This window comes from Salmo salar, chromosome 04 (genome assembly GCF_965601325.2).
Source record: "Salmo salar chromosome 04, fSalSal1, whole genome shotgun sequence".
Taxonomy (NCBI): Eukaryota; Metazoa; Chordata; class Actinopteri; order Salmoniformes; family Salmonidae; genus Salmo; species Salmo salar.
Window position 1 is genome coordinate 89781467 of NC_138294.1, and position 21195 is coordinate 89802661.

Below are 21195 nucleotides of genomic sequence, written 5' to 3' on the forward strand. Positions count from 1 at the left end.
TCGAATCTAGGTTTTTCCTTTTGATTTTGTGAAAATGAACAACTAAGGAAGATATTTTCACTTCTGTCATTGACTTCTCAAGCACCAAATCCCGCATGTTCTGTTCAGTCTGTTTCACAAGCGTTCCTGGAAGTCTCGCGATGTTGCACCTCTGGGTTTAGAAACTCTGTGATTTGGTCTATAAAACAGGGTGTCACCCCCGGTCTACATCTTGGTAGAGATACATCCCGACCTATGGGCTCTACTTGGCTTCTATTTTGTACATCTACTTGTGATTTCTGTCTGGTTGACATCCATCGGAAAGCTTCGTTGATTTAAGGTAGGCTACTAACACTTATTTCATTTCGATAAGCTTAAATGGTTGCTAAGCAAAACCTTTACTGTCCAATCATTAAAGCTACAATCCGCATTTGGTGAAACTGGCACGTCCGGTTGGGATATTACAACAACGAAGTTACTTCAAAGGAAGAACACCTTTCTTCCATCTGACACAACTGTCTCCTGCGTTTCATCACTAAAACAATATCAAAGGCGCTGTTTCACCAAATGTAGTTTTAATTGTAGCTTTAATTGTAACTTGAATTGATAGTTGAGCAATAACATTGTCCGTCCCACCACTTATTGTGGTCCGCAGCTGAGGGATGGGGCTAGGGAAATGTAATCCCTCTCAAATTCAAGACGGTGCTCCAGATGCCAGGACTGACAGTCCATGACATCTGCATTATAGTTTTAACCATCTTTTTGAATCTATACATAGCTTTTTTATATTTATAAACAATGGAGTAAAATAAGTGTCTTTTTCCCCATTAGAACCCAAAATAAACAATCGTAAGCTCATAACGTATTTATAAGTTATATTCTTCAAATTGCTGGTTATACTGTGTCATTAATTTAAATGTAATTATATATTTTTTGTTAAATATGTATGTACCAATCCCGGACAATAGCTGTAATAATGTGTATGCTTTATTGAACAAAAGAGAACCATCGCGCTCTCTCAGAGGCTTGGCTGGTGCGTAAAACCCGCTGGTGTAAGTTGTCGCATAAATCTTTCTTCATTATTCTATGTTTTTAGTAATTTTCACTGCATCAGGGATAGCGCACACAGATGTGGCGGCTTTACAGCCTTCAGTGTGTAGTGACAACATCTGTAAAGAAACAGATGAGCAGCAGGTGCTTCTAATCAGGGTTTCCGCTTATCTGCCCTTCTGGGATGTGGCTTTTCTGGTCTGACTGTATTCAAATGAGTCAAAAGAAATACAGAATAGTAGGGGATGGGAGCAGGCACGAAGGTCAACTCACAAATCAGACAGTACAAAATTACTGCTTTGCGAGCAAAAGCATTCACTGTCTATTTTTGTTGTTATTTTCATATCATCTCTAAGAAAGTCAGAGACCAACAAGCGAATGGGTGGAGACTGGTCAAAAGATCGAGCGGATAAGGCAGAGAGAGACCTCGATCAAGCCAAAACTGAAAAACAGAAAGTGGAGGAGGAAAAGAGGAGGACTGAAGAGGAAAACAAGCAACTCCTTGCTGAGAAAGTGAGAATGGAAACAGAAAAAAAGATGGAAGAAAAACGAAGACGGGAGATCGAGATCCAAAGACTAAAATTAATAGAACACAATAGACAGCGAGAGAAGGATGAAAGGACCAGGATAAAGCAGGAAAAAGTAAATGCAAAAGGAGATCACAGAACTGTATAAATGTATTCAAATATTAAGAGACAAGGGCATAAACAGTTAATTTATCAACAATGAATTATTGGAGAAAGTACACAATCATTGTGTACTTTTAATATCTACAATTGCACTGCCTGTTTTATTTTCCTCAAATGATGTGCTTAAAGGGATAGTTCACACAAATGACAATGATTTTAATAGCCCTGTTAGCAGTCTTTGGTTTTGTTTACCTGGCTGCTGCCATCAAATGCTTTTCAAAACCAATGCCTGTCAATATCTGAGAATCTGAGAATCTGTAGCTTTGCAATAAATAGATTCTATTGATGCCTTGTTGCCGGATCTCTTCTGACACAGAAAAATCCACACATTTTATTCAGGATTCATCACTTGCGCTATGCACATTTTAATGACCTTCGCTTATCTGCCCTTCTGGGATGTGGCTTTTCTGGTCTACCTGTATTCAAATGAGTCAAAAGAAATACAGAATAGTAGGGTATGGGAGCGGGCACGAAGGTCAACTCACAAATCAATCGACCCAAGGTGTCCGCTAAATGCATCATAATACATGAGATGGCCCACCACAAAGGACATCAGGCAAAGCCATTCATAAACAGGTGGGGCCTGGAGCAGGCACACTTTCTTCAGCTGACAGTACAAAATTACTGCTTTGCGAGCAAAAGCATTCACTGTCTGTTTTTTTTGGTTATTTTCATATCATCTCTAAGAAAGTCAGAGATCAACAAACGAATGGGTGGAGATAAATCCAAAAACCGAGCGGATAAGGCAGAGAGACCTCGATCAAGCCAAAACAGAAAGTGGAGGAGGAAAAGAGGACTGAAGAGGAAAAGAAGCAACTCCTTGTTGCAGTTCACCTGGCAGTGCTGCTGCTCCAGTTCCAACTGTTCTTCCTGCAGCTATGGAACCCTGACCTGTTCACCGGACGTGCTACTTGTCCCAGACCTGCTGTTTTCAACTCTCTGGAGATAGCAGGAGCGGTAGAGATCCTCTCAAAGATCGGCTATGAAAAAGCCAACTGACACTTACTCTTGTGTTACTGACTTGTTGCACCCTCGACATCTACTATGATTATTATTTGACCATGCTGGTCATTTATGAACATTTTGAACATCTTGGCCATGTGCTGTTATAATCTCCATTCGGCACAGCCAGAAGAGGACTGGCCACCCCTCATAGCCTGGTTCGTCTCTAGGTTTCTTCCTAGGTTTTGGCCTTTCTAGGGAGTTTTCCTAGCCACCGTGCTTCTACACCTGCATTGCTTGCTGTTTGGGGTTTTAGGCTGGGTTTCTGTACAGCACTTTGAGATATCAGCTGATGTAAGAAGGGCTATATAAATAAATTAGATTGGTTAAGAACGTGATAAAGGAAACAGAACTAAAGATGGCAGAAGAACGAAGACGGTAGATCGAGAACCAAAAATTAATAGAACACAATAGACAGCGAGAGAAGGATGAAAGGACCAGGATAAAGCAGGAAAAAGTAAATGCAAAAGGAGATCACAGAACTGTATAAATGTATTCAAATATTAAGAGACAAGGGCATAAACAGTTAATTTATCCACAATGAATTATTGGAGAAAGTACACAATCATTGTATACTTTTAATATCTACAATTGCACTGCCTTTTTTATTTTCCTCAAATTATGTGCTTAAAGGGATAGTTCACACATTACAGTGGTTTTATTACCCTGTTAGCAGTCTTTGGTTTTGTTTACCTGGCTGCTGTCGCCAAATGCTTTTTTCAAAACCAATGCCTGTCAATATCTGAGAATCCTCTGTAACGTTGCATTAAATAGATTCTATTGATGCCTTGTTGTCCGATCTCTTCTGACACAGAAAAATCCACACATTTTATTCAGGATTCATCACTTGTGCTATTCACATTTTAATGACTAAAATAAACTATCCAATATACTTTGCTAGGCAGTAGCAGGCACTGCAAGAAGCCCCTGGTGTGACTCAGTGTCTGCTGTGATTGGTAGAGATACAACACAGTGGACCACTCCTGTCCCTTAACCCCCACCTCTACAGCACCGGTTAGATGTCAATGTCATCACTCAGTAAAACACCTCAGCATAACACAGCAAATATGGATACTCCAGAATTTCTTCTGAAAGAGGCAAAAAAAAAGTGATCAGGTTGAGTTAGTAGTGAATGAGGTGGAGAGGGTAGAACAGCCAGAAAGGCATTTATAAAATGAGCAATGCTGAGGTAGTAGAACTAATGAAATGAATCATAGGTCTTATAACCTATATCATTCTACATGTAAACATGCTTGGCTCGTGTTATTTCCATATAGTCTATGTGACTATTTGTGAAGAACTGCCCATTATTAAATTGGTGAAATAATGTAATTGTGCTTTTATTTTTACTCTTTATTCATTTAGCTACTTTTTCTATTGTTGCATTTTTGAGAGGTGAACCTGCAAGAAGGGGGAGGGCAGCCAGAAAGAGGGGGGAAAGATGGTCAGCCTTGTGGTTATATTGTACAGTGAACAAAACATGAAATACATAGGCCTTTTAAATTGTGTCCTCAAATGTTACGTAATGGTAGAATTGACGAGGTCTGATAACTCATTCCATCCACAAGTCCATTTTTCTTTGGCTCAAGTCTCTTTATATTCATATAGCCTAGGGGGCTATGTAGCTTCTTATCTGTCGTGTTTGGAGTTGTGTTGCGTTGTTATGTGAACATTTAAAATGTTTCTTTACAGTTGAGTTGACCTGGTTGTGTCTGTATACTAGGATAGGGCTGTAACGGTACAGCTATACCTACCAAACCGTTCGGCACGGGGACCTTGGTTTGGTCCGCACTGTGAACCTGAATGAATACAAAAAATAGTTCAACTAAAAATGAAAACACTAGGCCTATAGGCTATGCCTACGCTGGGTTGAATGCCATTGTCCTGTGAGTAAAGCTGAAAAAATATTGTAGGTTATTCTGTTAACATGTAAACCATATATAGCTTCCAAATACATTTTCAAAACTCCTGTGAATATCATCTAGAGCGCTGACTGACAGTCCTTCTAGAATTTGAGGGTTACCAGCCTCATCAAAAAGCTAAGCTGTATGCCAAAACAAGAGGTGTGGCTGCTGTTTTGCTGAAAAACAAATCCAGAGTGTAGAGAAACTTCTGTATTTTCTACTCACATTTGTAATATATGTCCTCTATTTTTTTCAGTTTGGTACATTACTTAAGTCAACTTAAGGTGGATTGTTTTAATTAAGACTGTATTATGTCCACCAGAAAACCATCAACATGTTCAGTGTCTTTGTTTTTTTCCCCCAAAGAAATAAGAGCACCAATCGTTAGGGCTCCAGAGTCCTCTTCCTGTTCAGAAAGAACAACAAGACTGGAGAACAAAGATGTGAGTGACTCAAATGTTTGCATAACATACTGTATCAGTGATAATTTACACACGCTGCATTGTCTGGGCAATGAGCAAAAGAACTATGATTTTTATGTTGACAGCCATATTATCTGTTGCAATTTTCTAATACCGGGGCTGCTGAAGTAACCCCAGTTCTGATATGTTTTCAGAACACTGAGTCATGTCTGACTCGGAGACCATCGAGCTAGCCGCTCTGGGCCGACCCTTCCAGCTGGGGATGCTGTATGACTGTCGTAGAGATGTCCTCATTCCAGGTACAGGAAACTATTCCTCTTTGGTTTGGAGGTAATCAGTGTGCATCATCTTGAATTCATTGACAGTGTTTCCACCACTGAGTTGGATAGAGGGCACACTGTTCTAGCACAGAGAACACCATTGAGGGCTTTCACCATTTTAAAGTAGTTTCTACGGATTTAGGAAGAATGAGCAGGAGGGGTCAGCCAATGAATTGCACTCCTGAACAGACATTCCATAACTGCAGATGTCAGTAAATCACCAACCTTGGCTTTATACCTGTTCAGACTATACTGTACACACTTCACACAGTAGGTGGTGATATGCACCTTTTCAGTTTATTTACAAACTGCTAATACACTCATAGAAGTTGAAGACATTGGGGACATACTTGTGAACATAAGCAACCATTTAAATTTAAACAGTTTCTCCAGGTCAAAATGAGTCTCAGCTAATTAAAATTGTTGATTTACTTGCACGTGACAGAATGCTAAATTGTAGCTGGTCCCATCAGATAACATGGCATAAGTTAGCGCTATGCTAACCTCACCAGTTGGCAGCGATTATATTCTGTCTGATCCCTCCAGAGGACCCAGATTGAATTATGTAATCCTTCCTTAACCCAAAGGAAGTATCTCCCAGTTGAATACTTCAAAATGGTGAAAGTCCTGAATGGAGCTGCCCATGCTAAAACAGGCTTTTGGGCAATAAAGTCCTCTATGATGCTGTCACAGAATCGGCCATTGCAGAGAGAGATTAGCTTTCTGGTGCATCTCTATGGTTACCACAGAGTAAGAAAAGCTAGAGGACGCACTTGGGACAAAAGAGTGATGTCATGCAGGTTGTTTTTGAAGTGTTCATATTGTAGTAATGCTGTCAATGACAAAGATTACCCTTTTTTTTCCTTCTGAGAGTGTAATGTGGCACTATTTGTCCCTGTAGGGCAGTGCTTCTCAATTATTTTCTGTTACGCCCCCCCCTAGGAAGAAGTAAACATTTCGCGCCCCCCAACTCTCCGCCGCGACTCTAAATAGTATCATTTGTCTATAAAATTGTTATAAGTACACCTCTGCATAACATTGTATCCTTATTAACATTAAAGAAAAAAAATATATATATAGATCAACTTACAACAAAGAATAACTTTATTAACATTGTTTTTTTTAGTTTGTAACAGAAAAGACTTCAAGTGCATCAATTTGCCTGAAATTTAAAAAAAAAATTCAGCCCTTATTTAAACTGTAAACATTTTTGACCATTTGATACTGAAAAATAAAATTAAATATAATCAATAAATAATAATAAATTCAAATTGATCAGCAACATTAACTCAGGAGCACAATATATGAAACATTTTGACCTATAAAACAAAAATGAATAAAACAATTTGTGCTGATTTTTTTTTTTAAATCAAAATGAGGAAGTCAGGATTAATGGCTACAATGAGCACGTTTTGCAGAGCTTAGCTTTTCCAAGCGGGGTTTGAAGCATGATACTGCAACTCTCAGCTCCTGCTCAATGTTTAGCTGGGACCTGTACTTGGTCTTCAGTGCAGCAACAGCAGAGAAGCCAGTCTCACAAAGATAAGATGTTGCAAAAGGAAGAAGAATGCCCATGGCCCTCTGCCCTAAGAGTGGATACTACCTCTCTACACTCAGCCAGAATTCACTCAGTGTCTGTGATGTGAACCTCAGTCTGAATGTGGAGTCAGACGTCATATCAATGAACTGGTCCTCCTCTGCAGAGCTGAAACCAGTTGGAGCTGGTGCATTGAAAGGATCTCTCACCCAGTCATATTGGGAACTGTTTTCAGGGAAGTACTTTTTAAAGAATCCCATCAGTGATGAAATATGCTCCTTAATATATGGAATCACTGAGGTGGCATCATAGTCAGTAGTGTCAACAAATTCATGCAGGTTCTGGAATGAATCAGTATTTCCTTCATCAAGTCGCCTGCCCCACATTGCAAGCTTTCGAGTGAAAGAGCTGATCTTGTCTGTGACCTGAGGGAGGTGTTTATCTTTCCCTTGAAGCTGTAGATTTAGTTAATTTAGCTTTCCAAATATGTCACTCAGGTAGGCCAGTTTTGCCAGGAAGTTCTCATCACTAAAGGTTTCTGTGATGTCATACTTGTGCTCCTGCTCCAAAAACATTCTTATCTGCTCTCTGAGCTCAAAATCTCGGGACAAGACTTTTCCTCGTGACAGCCACCTTGCTTCACTGTGAAACAGCACAGCTTGATGTTCAGCTCCCATCTCCTCACAGATGGCAGAGAAGACTCTTGTTTTTAGTGGTCTGGTCTTTATACAATTGACTACACCTACAATGTCAGTCATAACCTCACTTAATTCAGAGGAAAGGTGCCTTGATGCCAGTGCTTCTCTGTGTATAACAGTGTGTCCACTCAGCATTAGGTGAGGCCTTCTTGATGAGTGCCCGAAGTCCTTTTCTCATCCCTGCCATGGTCTGTGCACCATCACTGCAAACACCAATGCAGTTCTCCCACTTTAGCCCATTCTCAGTCAGAAAGCAGTCCAGCATTTTGAATAGCTCTTCAGCTGTTCAGCTGTGGCTCTGTCTCTGACATATTTACAAAAAAGTAGATCCTCACACAGGGAGTTTGTCATGTCAAAACGTACATAAGTGATAAACAAACAGTCTTTGTTGCTGTCAGTTGCTTCATCGAACTGTAAGGCAAAACGTTTGTCTTTGAGTTTATCTACCAGCTGTTCTTTAAGATTGTTAGCAATGTCATTTATACGTCTGGCGACAGTGTCATTGGACTGGTCGTTTGCAGCACTTGCGTCATCCAGCATGACAGAGACCATGTCTAATGCTGCAGGCAGTATCAGCTCCTCTGCTATGGAGTGGGGTTTTTTGCACTGAGCAATTTGGTACGCCACCTTATATGATGCTAACAGTGCTCGCTGGTTTACTGAAGAAGCATTCACAAAGCGGGACGATTGTTGACAATATTCGGCACGTTTTCGCTGAAAAAACTCAAGCGGCTTATCAGCGTGATTGGGGTGTAATGTCTATAAGTGACGCCTTAATTTATTTGGCTTCATGCTGTCCGCTGCCAACATTTTTAGACACAGTAAACATACCGGTCTTTCCTCGTCTCCCACCGTAGTCACAGTGAAGCCAAGCGCTACATACGCTTCGTCATATTTCCTCGTCTTAGCTTTCGGGAGACTTACGTTTGTCTCATTATCTCCGTCTCTCTCCATCTTTCTTTTCATCCCTGTTAAATATTTTTCCATGGTGTCTCTTAAGGGTTTGTTATCTGCACTTCATATCTCCTGCTCTGTGCTGTGTGCTCTTGTTCGGTTAAAAAAAAATACTCCCCGCGGCAAGAAAAAGCATGTTCCCCGCGGTCACGCGCCCCCCTGGCATCGCTCCGAGCCCCCCCAGGGGGGCGCGCCCCACTATTTGAGAAGGACTGCTGTAGGGGAACATTCTAGATAGAGTTCTATCTCGAATCTTTCTGGTTCCAAATAGCACCCTTTATTTGGTACCCAGATTCTATTTGACCTGAAAGAAGCTTCAGATAGAACCCATTTCCAGACTGGTTCAAATGGTGCTACAGAGCATTTTTTACTTCTGAGTGTAGGAGGTGTAGGTTTTCTAACTATGGGTTGACACCTAGAATATTTACTTTGAATTAAATATTTACCTTCAATTAGTTATTTGAATTTAACCATGTTTACATATAGAAATATTTACACATGTACACGTTGGAGTATAATTTTCACAATAAACGTTCTTTGGTCATTCTCTTTAAACTGCAGGTATCACTCTCTGGGATTCTGAGATGCTGCAGAAACACATCAATGTCCGTCCACAACCAAACACTGACTTCAAAATCATTGCTTCAGACTCAAGTGAAGCCAAGTCAGAGGCTTTGAATGTGTCTGCATCTCTTGACGCCAGTTTCCTTGGTGGCTTAGTCAGTGTGAAGGGTTCTGCTGAATTCCTACATGACAAAAAGACCTCAAAGCGTCAGTCTAGGGTTTCTCTGCAGTACCGTACCACCACTCGCTTCGAGCAGTTGACCATGGACCACCTGGGGGTAGGAAATGTGAAATACTCTAATGTCTTACAAGAGGGCTCTGCAACCCATGTGGTGACTGCCCTGCTGTTTGGTGCGCAGGCCTTTTTCGTTTTTGACCAAGAGGTTTCCTCAGGAGAGAACCACCAGGACATCCAGGGAAACCTGCAGGCAACAATAAAAAAGATCCCTCAAATGTCAATAGAAGGGCAGGCAAATTTGAAGATGAGTGAGGAAGAGCAGAGAGAGACCAATAAATTCAACTGCACTTTCCATGGTGATTTGGCACTAGAAAACAACCCTGTCACATTTGAAGATGCCATCAAGGTGTATGCTGGCCTGCCATTTCTGCTAGGGGAGAACGGAGAACATGCTGTGCCCATGACCGCCTGGCTCTATCCTCTCAAGAACCTGGACTCTGCAGCTGCCCAGCTAGTCAGGCAGATCAGTGTTTGCCTGGTGCGTCGCGCACAGCGACTCTTGGACGGACTCGACAATACTGATGTACAATGCCAGGACATGATGAAGGAAGACATGGCTATCAAGTTCCCTGAACTCAAAGCCAAAATCAACAAGTTCAGGGACTTGTGCTCAGAGTACAAGCTGGTGTTCCAGAAAGGTCTCTGCAAGGTTCTTCCCAACATAAGAGGAGGAGGAATGGAGGAGGAAGAGCTGATAAAAATGCTCAACAGCAAAGAACGTTCTCCATTCCAGAATAACCTCATGATCACGTACCTGGACGACAGAGAGAGAGAGATGAATGTTGTTCGCTCTTACCTTGACATAATGAAAGAGGTACAAGTTGTGTACTCAAGCAGTGAATTGGATGGAATAGTGCTTGATAAAGCTAATGATTTTGTAGTGTGTTTTGCATTTTCCTATTTGAAGGAGAAAGAAGAGTATGTGTTAGACGTGGAGAACTACTTGCTGGAAGAATCAAAAAGTGATTTTTCACTGATACCTTACAATCCCAACGCAGCCGGGAAGACTACAGCAGAAAAGTGGTTTCGCTCGGGGGAGGTAACGACCCTAACTAGGCAAACCATAAATCTGTTCCTAGACTTCAAAGATTCAAACAAAGGCAGAGAAAATCTTGCATTCTGCATTGCATCAATTCCAAACAAACACCTCACTGCTTCCTCCATCCATGTCTATGAAAGAGGGACACTTTTGAGTCAACAGTTTGAGCTGCCATCAAAGCCAGGTGTTCCCACCATCAAGAGTCTGGAGCATGACTGTGTCCACTTGCAAGTCAACCCTCCCAACCTTGGTGTTACCTGTGTGGAGTCGTACCAGGTTTTGTACCAGGCTGAGCAGGCTGACTCTGAGTGGACAGAGGTGAAATCGGATGCTACAACTAACCAGGTCACCATCAGTCGTTTAGACCCTTACAAAAAGTACCGCTTTAGCTGCAAGGCAGTGTGCAGACCTGGTGTGAGCCTCTCCAGTGACTGGACAGAATATTTCAGGACCCGCCCATGTAGCCCCCCTGGACCACCCACAAAGAAGAGGATAGAATCGGGAAGTATCAGAGTGAACTGGGACATTCCTACCATGGTGGGAGATGATGTTGAAGTCATTGGTTATGTGGTTGAATACAGAAAGAATGTAAAGGCTATAGACAATCAGATGTGGCACACCATGAAAACCACCACTAGAGAGAGTACACTGGAAGGACTTGAGGCTGACACTGCATACAGCATCAGAGTCTTTGCTAACTGTGGCGAAGCAGGGAATAGTCTACCCAGTTCTGAGACTGTGCTGACTACCCTTAGGGTCTCTGATCCCCAACCGAAGATGAGCAAATCAACCAGAGCAAAAAGTGAGGAGTTCCTCACAAAATCCCAGAAGGTGGAAAAGGGCAACCCCTCAATCCACTGGCTGAATCTGGAACAGAAGTTGGGTGTAAGTGACAGTTTTGACCAGTACAGATTTGGGAAGAAAGTTGAGCAAGGTAATAACAAGGTGATATTGCTTCTGGGGGCCACAGGTGCAGGAAAAACAACTCTGGTCAATGTCATGATAAACTACATTCTCGGGGTAAAGTGGGAAGAACGTTACCGCTTTAAGCTCATCCATGAGGTGACCAACAGGTCACAGGCTGAGAGCCAGACTGTGGTTGTGACATCATACGAGCTCTACAACCAGCCAGGCTTTCAGATTCCTTATTCTCTGACCATCATTTACACACCAGGGTTCGGAGACACCAGAGGAATGGCTCAAGATAAATTGCTCACCCAGATGTTGAAGGATTTCTTGTGTAATCCTTTAGGGATTGATCACATTGATGCACTCTGCTTTGTAGTGCAGGCAACACTTGTTCGTCTCAGTCCTTCCCAGAGATACATCTTTGATTCCATCCTGTCCATCTTTGGAAAGGATGTTGCTGAAAACATCCTGATGCTTGTGACATTTGTAGATGGGAAGCAAATACCGGTGCTAGAGGCCATCAAAGCTGCAAATCTGCCTTGTAAGAAAAACAAGAAGGGGCTACCAACCCATTTCAAATTCAACAGTTCATTTGTGTTCTCAAAGGAGACGGAGAGCAGCTCTGAAGAGGATGATTCCAATGATGATCATAAGGCCCAGTGTCCAGATCAATGGAGTTCAACTTTCAAGGAGATGAAGAAATTTTTCCAAGCACTGGAAAGCATTGAGAGTAAAGATCTGACCCTGACAAAGAAAGTTCTGGAAGAACGTGAGCTTCTGGAGAAGACATTGACACACCTGACCCCTCAGATCACAGCAGGTCTGTCAAAGCTAAGTGAGATCAAAAGCTTCAAACAGTGTCTGGAGAACGAGGACGAGAACATGAAACAGAACAAAGATTTTGAATCTGAGGTAAATGTGCTGCAGGTGAAGAGAAGCAAATTATCCCAAGACTTTGCAACAAACTGCAAGATATGCAATTTCACATGTCACACCTGCTGTTTCCTCCCAAATGAGGATGAAATCAAAAGTTGTGCCGTGATGGATGATGATGGCAACTGTACCGAATGTCCAGGAAAATGCTCTTCCACTGACCACGACAGGGAAAAAGTCTTGTTGACATATGAAACAAAGACTGAGAAAAGGACTATTCAAGAACTGAAGGACAACTTCATGAAGGCATGGGACAAGTCTAATGAAACCAAGGAGATGCTGGATAAACGTGAGGATGAGTTTCATATGATTGAGGACGCGCTGATGAATTTGATCAAGCAGTCTTCTGACTGTCTCAAGAGACTTAATGATGTTGCCCTGAAACCAAGCTCTCAGTCCACTGTGGAGTACATTGAGATACTCATTCGCACAGAGGAGGACGAACGCAAGCCAGGCTTTGAGGATCGGATCGTAGAGTTGAAGAAAATGAAGGGAGAGCCTGAGATTCTGGATAAGATTGCAAAAGGAGAAGATTTACTCCCAAATGAGCGAAAATTCATGAAGGATAAAAAGGATAGTCGGCAGGAGGTTCCAACATAAGTCAGGGATGTTGTCCTGCTAACATTATCCGGAAACAAAATTGGGTCTCTATTTGAACATCAAGCTTCCCAATATTGTAGGAACGTTTGCGTTTGTTGGGAAGATCCAACTGAGATGTGGGGTTAATTGGATTTGTAAATAAAACTCAGCCTTGTGTAAAGCCGTATGTTAATTTGTCCACCTCAAAGTAACTGAACAAAAATGAGGGCCTAATTTAGATCTAGATTAAATCAGAACTGCATAGAAAATCATTGGTTTTGTTTAGGCAATGTCAGAGGTGCAGGGCTGGCCCTCCCATTAGGCAAGATTAGGCAGCACTTGATTTTGGGGTGGCATTTTGACAATTGGCTGCTGCCCTCCAGCGCCCCTGATCGGCTACTACATCACCAGCGGCACCCCAGCCACCAGCTCATTAGCGTTGCTGCAGTTCCCGCCCCCACCCCATTCCCGCTTCTCCTGAAGTGCATTCCCACTATCCTTGGTAGCTATGTTGACGTGTGTGTTTTATGTGGGATTATCCAATTGTGAAACAATAATAAAAAGGAATCTGCCAATGAAATTATTGTATTGTTTTGTATTTTGTGAGTGACAAAGATGATTAGCGATTAAGGCAGTAGCCTAACCTAGCCTGTTAACCTTAGCTAGCTACTACTAGTGGATTTAATTTTAGCTAAAAGTAATCTATAGAGATTTGAAACAATTTGCTACCATGTCTAAGAGACGACAACTACCAGGAAGCCTGTGTGGAGAATGACAAAAATAAATAAATAAATATCTTATATGTGTTATTGTAATTGTAACAATTATGTAGTCGTGCCATGTATGATAACAGGTGGCATATTATTAATAAGAAACTCGGTTTCCTACTACAGGTAGTTGGCTGCATAGTGATAGCAACATTGTAACTCTCCGATGCAGGGGTTAAAGTGAAATTCCCTTCTGCCTGGTAAGGGACTTCCTATATGTGCCCGCGTGCACCAAACATTTTTATGGGCATAATCATAGGATTACATGTACAATTGGAGCCTATACGTTTGCGTTTACTGAGTAGAGTAGAGCCAACTGAGATGTGGGGTTCATTGGATTTGTATTAAAACTCTTAGCCTTGTCTAAAGCCTTATGTTAATTTGTCCACCCCAAGGTAATTTAACAAAAATTAGGGCCTACATTAAATCAGAACTGCATAGAAAATCATTGTTTTTGTTCAGGCAATGTCAGAGGTGTAACTGCATCAAATCTCTGAGTGGCTGTTCTTGTGGTCATTGTCACAAAGCCACACCCATCCTACCCATGTTAGAAGTTCAGAAGGAGAAAGTGTAGGCTATATAGAAATAATGACACGTTGAAAATGATTAAATGAAAGAATAAGGATTGATCTCATCCTAATGGAGGTGTACTGTGTATTACAACACACATTCCTATGTTCAACCTTGTCAAACGGCTCAATGAGATTTCTAATAATGAGACTCAGTGTATCAAATGGCAATGTCCGCGATAGCGATAGGTGTAACGCTGGGAAACGCTTGTTGATTTGACAGCTACAACACAGTAACACCTCTGACATCGCCTACGGGTCTTCCTATAAGCTAGAGTACCATTGAGGATTTCCTGCGGTGGACAAAACACAGATACAGCTGTTGGTATGTAATTGATATAAGGAACATTCAATACAATTCACGAGTTAATTTAACAAACTCAGTTTAACCCTTTCTCATGGTTGGTGTCTTGACAAATTTGGCCAAAATCATGTGACATAAAACATTACATTTCTTACCTTGCATTTATGGCTGTGTTTTTTGTTATATCATATATTAAGCATTTATCAGTTAAATGAGACATTGAACTTGAACCCGGTAAGAATCCTGGATCTTGCTCGGACAGTTCTTTGTTTGGCAGTTTTGGAAATGCACTGTAACTAGGCTTATGTAACATTTAGTGTTTCCTTATGTCACGGTGTGAGTATAGTTTTTATGGGCACACAAATCCAAAATGTATGTGATTACAAAATCGAATGCTTCTAACTGATATATTCTTAACTTGATATTTAAAACCATAATCGATATTCACTTCCTATTTCGCAACAAAGCATCCTTCACTCATGCTGCCAAACATACCCTCGTAAAACTGACAGTCCTACCGATCCTCGACTTCGGCGATGTCATTTCCAAAATAGCCTCCAATACCCTACTCAACAAACTGGATGCAGCCTATCACAGTGCCATCCGTTTTGTCACCAAAGCCCCATATACTACCCACCACTACGACCTGTACGCTCTCGTTGGCTGGCCTTCGCTTCATACTCGTCACCAAACCCACTGGCTCCAGGTCATCTACAAGACCCTGCTAGGTAAAGTCCCCCCTTATCTACGCTCACTGGTCACCATAGCAGCACCCACCTGTAGCACGCGCTCCAGCAGGTATATCTCTCTGGTCACCCCCAAAGCCAATTCCTCCTTTGGTCGTCTCTCCTTCCAGTTCTCTGCTGCCAATGACTGGAACGAACTACAAAAATCTCTGAAACTGGAAACACTTATCTCCCTCACTAGCTTTAAGCACCAGCTGTCAGATCAGCTCACAGATCACTGCACCTGTACATAGCCCATCTATAATTTAGCCCAAACAACTACCTCTTCCCCTACTGTATTTATTTATTTTATTTTGCTCCTTTGCACCCCATTATTTCTACTTTGCACTTTCTTCTACTACAATTCTACCATTCCAGTGTTTTACTTGCTATATTGTATTTACTTTGCCACCATGGCCTTTTTTGCCTTTACTTCCCTTATCTCACCTCATTTGCTCACATTGTATATAGACTTATTTTTCTACTGTATTATTGACTATGTTTGTTTTACTCCATGTGTAACTCTGTGTTGTTGTATGTTGTCGAACTGCTTTGCTTTATCTTGGCCAGGTCGCAATTGTAAATGAGAACTTGTTCTCAACTTGCCTACCTGGTTAAATAGAGGTGAATTAAAATAAAAAGAAATAAAAATTAATGTGGTTCTTCAATAATTCTGCATAATACTTGTTGGGTGCGCATTTGTCCAGCTGTCTTAATTACATTGTGATATTTTCACACATCAAATGTATTTTCTGAATGACAGTCAAGTGACAAACAGCTGTTGTGATACAGCACTCGATGCAACAGCCAAAGTGCAGGGAAAATATTGTTAGGAATGTCCATAATGTTTTGTTGTCTCCTTCATTAACCCGATGAAGACCGTTGTGCCGTGGTCCATATTAGATCTAACATCCCTAGCAGATAATTGATGTTGATCATCTGTCTGCTTGATTTACAGCAGGGTCACGTTAGACTGAACAGAGAACGAGTCAAGGTAATGAGTTAAAGTTTAATTGGACACAGAGTCGACTGGGCGCAATTGTGTAGCTATCGCGTATGGAAGCATGGCCTTAACTACATATGAGAACACAGAGGTCTGTGTATTTTTTGGCCAATTCATATATTTTATTGCATGACAAGATAAAAAAAAATAGAAAAGGGTTGAAAACTCGTTTATTTTATTTTAATCTGAAATCAAACAATTCTAGAACTGTTTTTGTCAAAAGGAAATATTAAATAATGATTTGATTATTGTGTTTTTATAATTGAAGGTTCTAGTTCAAGCCGTGAAAATAGTGCCGGACCCCGGGGCTTTGTTTTTTAAAATAATGCACACTGACTTACATAACGATGGAGATGAAGCCATAGGCTACCCACGGTGATGGCCATTGTGCTTGCTGTGGCAATAGTCCGTCTCAAGATGAGCGACTTTGAAAAACAGTGCTACTGCTAGAAATTGAGAGTTGAGATTTTTTTAAATATTGTTTCTACATACAGATTAGTAATCTATTTTCAGAAGTAGGAATTTGCTTTCCAAATTATACATTTTTCCCAGGATTGTATTTGGAAATCTGCAAAAGGCAAACCGACAGTTGCAACCAGCCATAGCAGTATACTGAACAAAAATATAAACGCAACATGCAACAATTTCAGACTTTACTGAGTTACAGTTCATATAAGGAAACCAGTCAACTGAAATAAATAAATTAGTCTCTAATCTATGGATTTCACATGACTGGGAATACAGATATGCACCTTTGCAGCGCGACACATCGCCTTCCCATAGAGTGGATCAGGCTGTTGACTGTGGCCTGTGGCCTGTGGTACCACTCCTTTTCAAAGGCTGTGCGAAGTTGCTGGATATCAGATATGAAGGTAAGACACAGATGCAGACTACATCGAATAAACAATGGCTTAATAATCCAACAGGGGCAGGCAATAGACCGGTCAAGGCAGGCAGGTGTCAGTAAACCAGAGGTGGGGCAGAAGTACTGGACGGCAGGCAGGCTCAGGGTAGGCAGAGGTCAATAGTCCAGAGTTGGTGCAAAGGTACAGGTCGGCAGGCAGGCTCAGGATCAGCCAGAGTGTTCAGGAAGGCGGGGTCAGAGTCAGGATGGGCAAGGGTCAAAACCAGGAGAGCGAGAAAAAGAGAGACTGGGAAAGCAGGAGCCAAGACAAAAAATGCTGGTTGACTTGACAAACAAGATGAACTGGCAACAGAGAACACAGGTAGAAATACACAGGGGATAATGGGGAAGATGGGCGACACCTGGAGAGGGATGGAGACAATCACAAAGACAGGTGAAACAGATCAGGGTGTGAGACGGGAACTGGAACACGTCGATCCAGAGCATCCCAAACATACTCAATGGCTGTATTGTCTGGTGATTATGCATTCAAATTGCCATCGATAAAATACAATTGTGTTCGTTGTCCGTAGCTTATGCCTGCCCATACCATAAACCCACCACTACCATGGGGTACTCTGTTTACAACGTTGACATCAGCAAACCGCTCACCCACACGACGCCATACTTGCTGTTTGCCATCTGCACGGTACAATTGAAACTGGGATTAATCTGTGACGAGCATACTAGCCTGCCAGGCATACTAGCCTGCCAGCATACTAGCCTGCCAGGCATACTAGCCTGCCAGCATACTAGCCTGCCAGGCATACTAGCCTGCCAGCATACTAGCCTGCCAGTGACCATTAAAGGTGAGCATTTTCCCATTGAAGTTGGTTAGAACGCTGAACTGCAGTCAGGTTAAGACCCTGGTGAGGATGACGAGCACGCTGATGAGCTTCCCTGAGGTGGTTTCTGAAAGTGAAAGTGCAGAAATTCTTTGGTTGTGCACAGCCTCAGTTTCATCAGCTGCATGCAAATTGCACACTCCCTCAACTTGAGACATCTGTTGCTTGTGTTGTGACAAAATTGCACATTTTAGATTGGCCTTTTTATTGTCCCCAGCACAAGGTGCACCTGTGTAATCGTCATACTGTTTAATCAGCTTCTTGATATGCCACACCTGTCAGGTGGATGGATTATCTTGGCAAAGGAGGAATGCTCACTAACAGGGATGTAAAGAAATTAGCTTTTTCTGCATATGGAGAATTGATGGGATATTTTATTTCAGCTCATAAAACATGGGACCAAGACTGTATATTTTTATTCAGTGTACAATCCATAGATGGCCATTCCCATTCAAGCCAGGACTGGCATCCACCCATGAGTTTAACAGTCAAATTGCCAGGGTAAGAGATTCCAAATCCCTTCTGTGGATTATATACCTATGGCCACAATGCAACAATCTGTATATTTGACATGCATTCTGCCCAAATTGCAGCCTTCCCAACTGTAGGCAACCGGTAACTGCCAAAATGGTGATTGACTCCGCTGTCCTGGCGTCGTGAGGGAGCTTGTTCCACCATTGGGGTGCCAGAGCAGCGAACAGTTTTGACTGGGCTGAGCGGGAACTGTGCTTCCTCAGAGGTAGGGGGGCCAGCAGGCCAGAGGTGGATGAACGCAGTGCCCTTGTTTGGGTGTAGGGCCTGATCAGAGCCTGAAGGTACAGGAGGTACCGTTCCCCTCAGCTCCGTAGGCAAGCACCATGGTCTTGTAGCGGATGCGAGCTTCAACTGGAAGCCAATGGAGAGAGCGGAGGAGCGGGGTGACGTGAGAGAACTTGGGAAGGTTGAACACCAGACGGGCTGCGGCGTTCTGGATGAGTTGTAGGGGTTTAATGGCACAGGCAGGGAGCCCAGCCAACAGCGAGTTGCAGTAATCCAAACGGGAGATGACAAGTGCCTGGATTAGGACCTGCGCCGCTTCCTGTGTGAGGCAGGGTCATACTCTGCGAATGTTGTAGAGCATGAACCTACAGGATCGGGTCACCGCCTTGATGTTAGTGGAGAACGACAGGGTGTTGTCCAGGGTCACGCCAAGTTTCTTAGCACTCTGGGAGGAGGACACAATGGAGTTGTCAACTGTGATGGCGAGATCATGGAACTGGCAGTCCTTCCCCGGGAGGAAGAGCAGCTCCGTCTTGCCGAGGTTCAGCTTGAGGTGGTGATCCGTCATCCACACTGATATGTCTGCCAGACATGCAGAGATGCGATTCGCCACCTGGTTATCAGAAGGGGGAAAGGAGAAGATTAATTGGGTGTCATCTGCATAGCAATGATAGGAGATACCATGTGAGGATATGACAGAGCCAAGTGACTTGGTGTATAGCGAGAATAGGAGAGGGCCTAGAACAGAGCCCTGGGGGACACCAGTGGTGAGAGCACGTTGTGCGGAGACAGATTCTCGCCACGCCACCTGGTAGGAGCGACCTGTCAGGTAGGATGCAATCCAAGCGTGGGCCGCCCCGGAGATGCCCAACTCGGAGAGGGTGGAGAGGAGGATCTGATGGTTCACAGTATCAAAGGCAGCAGATAGGACTAGAAGGATGAGAGCAGAGGTGAGAGAGTTAGCTTTAGCAGTGCGGAGAGCCTCCGTGACACAGAGAAGAGCAGTCTCAGTTGAATGACCAGTCTTGAAACCTGACTGATTTGGATCAAGAAGGTCATTCTGAGAGAGATAGCAGGAGAGCTGTCCAAGGACGGCACGTTCAAGAGTTTTGGAGAGAAAAGAAAGAAGGGATACTGGTCTGTAGTTGTTGACATCGGAGGGATGTAGGTTTTTTCAGAAGGGGTGCAACTCTCGCTCTCTTGAAGACGGAAGGGGCGTAGCCAGCGGTCAAGGATGAGTTGATGAGCGAGGTGAGGTAAGGGAGAAGGTCTCCGGAAATGGTCTGGAGAAGAGAGGAAGGGATAGGGTCAAGCGGGCAGGTTGTTGGGCGGCCGGCCGTCACAAGACGCGAGATTTCATCTAGAGAGAGAGGGGAGAAAGAGGTCAAAGCACAGGTTAGGGCAGTGTGAGCAGGACCAGCGGTGTCGTTTGACTTAGCAAACGAGGATCGGATGTTGTCGACCTTCTTTTCAAAATGGGTGACGAAGTAATCCGCAGAGAGGGAGGAGGGGGGAGGGGAGGAGGATTCAGGAGGGAGGAGAAGGTGGCAAAGAGCTTCCTAGGGTTAGAGGCAGATGCTTGGAATTTAGAGTGGTAGAAAGTGGCTTTAGCAGCAGAGACAGAAGAGGAAAATGTAGAGAGGAGGGAGTGAAAGGATGCCAGGTCCGCAGGGAGGCGAGTTTTCCTCCATTTCCGCTCGGCTGCCCGGAGCCCTGTTCTGTGAGCTCGCAATGAGTCGTCGAGCCACGGAGCAGGAGGGGAGGACCGAGCCGGCCTGGAGGATAGGGGACATAGAGAATCAAAGGATGCAGATAGGGAGGAGAGGAGGGTTGAGGAGGCAGAATAAGGAGATAGGTTGGAGAAGGTTTGAGCAGAGGGAAAAGATGATAGGATGGAAGAGGAGAGAGTAGCGGGAGAGAGATAGCGAAGGTTGTGACGGCGCAATACCATCCGAGTAGGGGCAGAGTGAGAAGTGTTGGATGAGAGCGAGAGGGAAAAGGATACAAGGTAGTGGTCGGAGACTTGGAGGGGAGTTGCAATGAGATTAGTGGAAGAACAGCATCTAGTAAAGATGAGGTCAAGCGTATTGCCTGCCTTGTGAGTAGGGGGGGGAAGGTGAGAGGGTGAGGTCAAAAGAGGAGAGGAGTGGAAAGAAGGAGGCAGAGAGGAATGAGTCAAAGGTAGACGTGGGGAGGTTAACTTTCTCTTTATCCCTGGTTGATGTACATTACACAGTGTTAACTTTCTCTTTATCCCTGGTTGTTGAACATTTCAGAGCATCTTCAGTGTGGATGGGTATAGCATACATTTTCAACAACAAAGACTGCACTTCCAGTTTGTGTTCTTTACTCTGTTGAACTCTTTTGTCTTCATTCCTAGTTACAGCACATGGAACCACCTGTCACGTTCGTGAGGAGAGACGGACCAAGGCGCAGCGTGATTAGATTTCCACATCTTTAATACAAAGTGAAACTTCAGCAAAACAATAAACGAACACCGAA

At 43.1% G+C, this 21195-nt stretch overlaps 1 protein-coding gene across 2 annotated transcripts; it reads left to right on the plus strand.

Moving 5' to 3' along the window:
- The first annotated feature begins 205 nt into the window (after positions 1–205).
- LOC106598228 (uncharacterized) lies at positions 206–13385 on the plus strand. 2 transcript variants are annotated; one of them, XM_082974799.1, is made up of 3 exons: positions 206–319; positions 5241–5345; positions 9117–13385. In XM_082974799.1, the coding sequence occupies exons 2-3, from the start codon at positions 5252–5254 to the stop codon at positions 12836–12838; spliced, it is 3816 nt and encodes a 1271-aa protein (XP_082830925.1). In that variant the 5' UTR covers positions 206–319; positions 5241–5251; the 3' UTR covers positions 12839–13385. The 2 variants fall into 2 exon arrangements, with proteins under 2 accessions (XP_082830925.1, XP_045569835.2); XM_045713879.2 differs by lacking the exon at positions 206–319 and adding an exon at positions 4899–5067.
- Positions 13386–21195: the final 7810 nt, after the last annotated feature.

What these genes read in the sequence shown, in the direction of transcription:
- LOC106598228 (XM_082974799.1), top strand. Translation starts at nt 5,252, where the DNA reads ATGTCTGACTCGGAGACCATCGAGCTAGCCGCTCTGGGCCGACCCTTC. An exon ending in TAGAGATGTCCTCATTCCAG is followed by an intron (nt 5,346 to 9,116) that starts GTACAGGAAACT and finishes TTTAAACTGCAG; the next exon opens with GTATCACTCTCTGGGATTCT.